The sequence below is a fragment of the Myotis brandtii genome, unplaced genomic scaffold, assembly GCF_000412655.1.
Source record: "Myotis brandtii unplaced genomic scaffold, ASM41265v1 scaffold305, whole genome shotgun sequence".
NCBI lineage: Eukaryota > Metazoa > Chordata > Mammalia > Chiroptera > Vespertilionidae > Myotis > Myotis brandtii.
In genome coordinates, this window is record NW_005361652.1 from 3,277,499 (window position 1) to 3,282,967 (window position 5,469).

A 5,469-nucleotide genomic window follows, 5' to 3' on the forward strand; every position below is an offset into this window, starting at 1 on the left:
ATCATCACTACCCTCCGACACTGGGGCTCCTGTTCTGCAGGTTAATGCTAGGCCGGGGGGGGAGGGGGGGACTGGGAACTGAAGGACGAATGGTCACAGGGGAGGGACAAGACTGCTTATCAGTAATGCCTGGTCCCATGTCCCATCCAGCTCTCACTGCATTCTCGCCCCGCCCCCTCCTACCACAGCCCTGGAGAAGGGGTGTGGCAGTCTGTCCCGGAGAAATGGCGGACAGGGGGGCGGGGCAAAGGGAATGAGGGGTTGAGTGCTTGGGGAGACTACGCAGGAGTTGGAGATTGAGGTGCTAAGCGGGGAGGTAAGAAGAATTGAGAAAATTGGGAGGTGGACCCATTTGTCATTCTCCTTTGTAACTGCTAAAAGGCAATTGTGGAGACGCGTCCTGGGTTTGTTATATTCACCACGCTCCAATGTCAACTGTATATTTCTGCTCTGCAGTCTTCCCTTAAGATGAAGCTCTAACTGAACGGAAGGAGGGAGAAACAGTCCTGAATCTTTCAGGTTAGTGTGGGAATGAAAACTGTGGAAACCCCTGGTGTAGGTGTGGCAGAAATCAAAGCAGATCTGTGACCAGAGGAACCTCTTCCCCCATCTTCTTCTTTACAAGACACACTTTCCCTGGTCCTGTCCTTTCAGTAAAGAGAAAGGGGTGTGGCATCTGCCTTCTTAATGAATGGCTAGGGAAGGAAGGGATACAGGTGGAAAGAAGAGGCCTGTGAGAGAGAAACTTGGCCCACAGGGGGTCAAATTAGAAAAGGAAATAGAATCCAGCTACCAAAGACCCCAAATCCCCTTTCTGTGATCTCTTCACAGGTCTGTCTGCCTTTTGGGCCCTACAGAACTATAAGCCTGTTGGAAAAGGACAAACTGCTCCTCCTCACAGCAGATTGGTATGTGAATGAGCACCATTTGGAGACCTTTGGGGTCGTGAGGAGAGTATCAGTGCAGAATCTGGGATCTCTGAGTTATCTACTCTCATCCAGCTTTACTGATGTCAGTACTGCCTCGTTCCCCATGTAGGTGCTGGGAAAGTGTGTGTTTTGGCATTGGGCAGGGCAGGCTAGAGGTGAAGATGTAGAAAACGTTGGATAACCAGAGTCTTGAATCAGCAAACACAGGCCTGGACACCTGTGTCTGAGTACTAGCCAACCCACCAAGCATTATGTCCCCCAAATTCTCCTTTAGTAGGCCTGGTTAGGCACAAAGTGAGCCAGAGCCCTAAGCCTCATTTCTATCCTTAACCTCAGGTCCTGCTTGGCTTGCAACCTCTACAGAACTTGTGAGCCTTGCCCTGCTTGGGCAAGCCAGCTCCACGCCCTGATCAGAGAATCGTTTGAGCTGCACCATGAGCCGAGTTCGGGATGCTGGCTGTGTAGCTGCTGGGATAGTGATCGGGGCAAGTGCCTGGTACTGTGTCTACAAATACACCAGGAGAAGAAACCAGATGAAGAAGAGACTGGCTAAGCCCAAGACCAGGGCTCTGGCAGGGACTGGAGCCAGGGCTAGATCAGGACTAAGGGCTGGATTCACAATTGACCTTGGGCCAGGATTCCATCCTCCAACTCCAGTCTGCACTGGGGCAGAGGACAAGGCCCAGGATGAAGCCTCTGCCCTGTACATAAATGCAGCTGAGGTAGTGGCCCCAGCTGCATTCAGTGCTGAGGCTCAGAGTGGGGCTGGAAGTCAGGCCCTGGAAACAGAAGGGGCCTGGGTTGGGCCTCAGTCCGAATCAGTAGTTGGGGTGGAAGTGGCTTCTACAATGGCACCACCTCAAGGGGAGGCAGAGGCCCTCATAACTGCAGAGGTCCCCACAATGGCAGGGGCTCCCAAAATGACAGACACCCCTGGCACAACAGAAGTTCCTCGAATGCCTGCGGTGCCTCCCGGGACTCCAGCACCTACTGAGGCAGCAGCACCTACTGAAGCAGCAGAGGCTCCTGTACTGGCCGCACTTTCTGAGGCTGTAGAGGCTCTGGGGACCTCAGGGTCCCCTAAAACAGTGGCAGCCACCAAGAAAGCAACTCCTGGGTCTCAGACTGGGGCTATACCTAAAGCCGGGTCAGCGACTGGAGCTGTACCCAAAGGTGGAGCCAAGAGTGGAACCAGGTCCCGGACTGGAGGCAAGGGCAAGGGCAAGAAAAACAGCAAGGTTGAAGTAGACCAATTGGGGCTGGGATTCCGCCCTGGGGATGGGGCTGCAGCAGCTGCTGCAGCCTCCGCTAATGGGGGACAGGCCTTCCTGGCAGAGGTCCCTGATTCTGAGGAAGGGGAATCTGGGTGGACTGACACAGAGTCAGAGTCAGACTCTGAGCCTGAGACCCAGCAAAGAGGAAGGGGGAGGAGATCCGTTCCCATGCAGAAGCGCCCCTTTCCTTATGATATTGATGAGATTCTGGGTGTCCGCGATCTCAGGAAAGTACTTGCTTTGCTTCAGAAATCGGATGATCCTTTCATCCAGCAGGTAGCTTTGCTCACTCTGAGCAACAATGCCAATTATTCATGCAACCAAGACACAATTCGCAAATTGGGAGGCCTCCCAATTATTGCAAATATGATCAACAAAACCGATCCCCACATTAAGGAAAAAGCCTTAATGGCCATGAATAACCTGAGTGAGAATTATGAAAATCAGGGCCGGCTTCAGGTATACATGAATAAAGTGATGGATGATATCATGGCCTCAAACCTGAACTCAGCAGTACAGGTAGTTGGACTAAAATTTTTAACAAATATGACTATTACTAATGACTACCAGCACCTGCTTGTCAATTCTATTGCAAACTTTTTTCGTTTGTTGTCTCAGGGAGGTGGAAAAATCAAGATTGAGATTTTGAAAATACTTTCAAATTTTGCTGAAAATCCAGATATGTTAAAAAAGCTGCTCAGCACCCAAGTGCCATCATCATTTAGTTCCCTCTATAATTCTTATGTGGAATCAGAAATTCTTATTAATGCTCTTACTCTATTTGAGATCATCTATGACAATCTCAGAGCAGAAGTATTCAACTACAGAGAATTCAATAAAGGTTCCCTTTTTTACTTATGCACTACATCTGGGGTGTGCGTTAAGAAAATTCGAGCCTTAGCAGATCACCATGACCTCTTGGTGAAAGTGAAAGTTATAAAACTAGTTGATAAATTCTGATTGGCTATGTGCTCTCAAAAGACTTGAAGACATTTCTTGGTTTTGCAGTCTGGAAGCAATGAAAATTGAAAGTTACTGCTTCTCTATTTGCTCTTATAGTAAAGTGATCCTTTCAGCTGCCAGTTTTGAATAATGTATCATCCAGAGTGATATTATCTGTGACAGTCTCCAGCTTTAAGCTGAACCATTTGATGAATACCAAATAAATAGTCCTCTTGTACTGAAAACACATTTGTGACTAATTATGCTGCTTGAATGGAAATATTTTTATTGGTTCCTCTGTGAATTGACAGTAAACTTGTCCATTATTAATAGCCTACACTTCTATCATTTGTTTTTATTTGTATCTATCCACCAAAGACTTCATTTGTGTAACATCAATAAAGTTGTATGTTTTGGCTAACAAAAAAATTGTTCTCGTGCTTCCATTTAAAATCTAACTGGAGAGATAAGGTGCATAAATACAAAAGGATTGCTAACAGTATCTAAGCACATGCCCATTGTGAAATATGCTGTCTGGCTAAATGAAGCAGAAGTTGCTAGAAAGCTTCAAAGAATAAGGGCACACTTAAGCTGGGCCCTGGAGAACAGCATGAGAAAACAGAAGGGCATCCAGGAAGTGGGAAATAGCTTGAATAAAGGTACAGAGGTGGGAAATCTGTTCCTGTGATAAGAAGGTAACCAGATTGACTGGAATGGAAGCTGTAGGTAGAGCAGTAATAAGAGAAAAGGTGGAAATGTAGGATGAGAAAAGCTTGGGGAAGATTCTGACCCCAAGTTGAGATATTGAAATATTATCCTGTCATATTCTGAGAGTTACTGGATATTTTTGACAAAAAGAAAAATAATCTGGTGGCAATGTGCAAAGTAGATTGAAGCTGGGCTGGGGTTAGATGTGGAGACTGGAAACAAGAACACTTGTTAGGAACTTATGATAAATCAGGCATGAGATGATGAAGAGTAAAATAGGGTGGTGACTATAGCAACGGGTAGGGAGTGATGGTAATAAGAGACTCTTACCAAAGAAATACCAAGATCTGCTATCTTATTTGACTATAGGTTGACAAAGGAAGGATTGTATAATCTGGTGCAGGTCCTAACAGAGAAAATTATCTTTCTTGGGCAATTCTGGTGACCAAGTAATGCTAAAGTGAGTTATCATTATTAATGTTGAGAAAAAGCAGTGTGACAGATAGAATGACTTTTGGTGCAGAGTGTTTTTCCCCTTTGGGTTAGAGGTCTAGGGCTGCCTTCTTTTAGAAGAGGGGCATGTGGTGAGACTTTTATGGGAATCCTACTCGCACTCTTGAGTTCACTTAAAAGCAGATCCATCTTCCTTCTTCTCCTCACTGGCCCACTGAAACAATGAAAGAAGAAAATGGAAAAGGTCCCAGAAATTTAAAAAACCCAGACCACTTTCTTGCCACTCATTACAAAATCCTCATTTGTGCTCAAGTGTGTGGTTGGCTCTGGCAGGGATAGAGATAGGGACTCTGGGGAATTGGGCACATAGAAAAGGGACAGATTTGCTTTATATAGTGGTACTACTTATCTGGGAGACCATTTGGTAATCTTCATAAGAAGCTTTAAAGATGTACATGCATTTCAACCAAGCATTGCACTGGTAAGATTTTTTCCTAAAGAAATAATCAAATAATTGTACATGGAAGAATATATAAAGATGTTCATTTGAGCACTGTTTCTAAGAGAAAAATTACAAGCAACTTAAATGTCTAACACTATGTAATTGTCTAAATAATAAGTGGTATGCCCACACAATAAAATATTATGCAACTATTCAAAACTGCTGTACTTCTATAATTTGGAATGAAAAGACATTTGTTTGCCAATTTTAAGAGTCTGTGGATGGATTCACAGGCAAGTTTTACCAAACATTCAAAGGAGAGCTGCACCTAAATCCTCAAACTATTCCAAAAAACTCAAGAGGAAGGAAAACTTCCAAGCTCTTTTTATGAGGCCAGCATTATCTTAATTCCAAAACCAGATAAAGACACTAAAAAGAAAGAGAATTACAAGCCAATATCCCTGGTGAACATAGATGCTAAAATTCTCTACAAAATATTAGCAAATCAAATCCAGCAATATATTTTAAAAAATCATACACCATAACCAAGTGAGATTTATTCCAGGATGCAAGGCTGGTACAGTATTCGCAAATTAATAAACGTGATACATGACATAAATAAATTGAAAGACAGAAATCACATGATTATATCAATAGACACAGAAAAAGCATTTGACAAAATCCAACACCCATCTATAATAATAAAGCGTAATATGCTAAT

At 44.2% G+C, this 5,469-nt stretch overlaps 1 protein-coding gene across 5 annotated transcripts in view; it reads left to right on the forward strand.

Moving 5' to 3' along the window:
• ARMCX2 (armadillo repeat containing, X-linked 2) overlaps nt 1-3,566 on the forward strand; it is a 4,756-nt gene extending 1,190 nt beyond the window's left edge. For 3 of the 5 annotated variants that reach the window (XM_005869869.2, XM_005869868.2, XM_005869870.2), the window contains 3 exons: nt 457-519; nt 832-908; nt 1,266-3,566. In XM_005869869.2, the coding sequence (XP_005869931.1) occupies nt 1,364-3,163 (1,800 nt within the window). In that variant the 5' untranslated portion in view covers nt 457-519; nt 832-908; nt 1,266-1,363 and the 3' untranslated portion in view covers nt 3,164-3,566. The other 2 variants (XM_014542597.1, XR_001362790.1) reach the window with 2 other exon arrangements.
• The last annotated feature ends 1,903 nt before the right edge of the window (nt 3,567-5,469 follow it).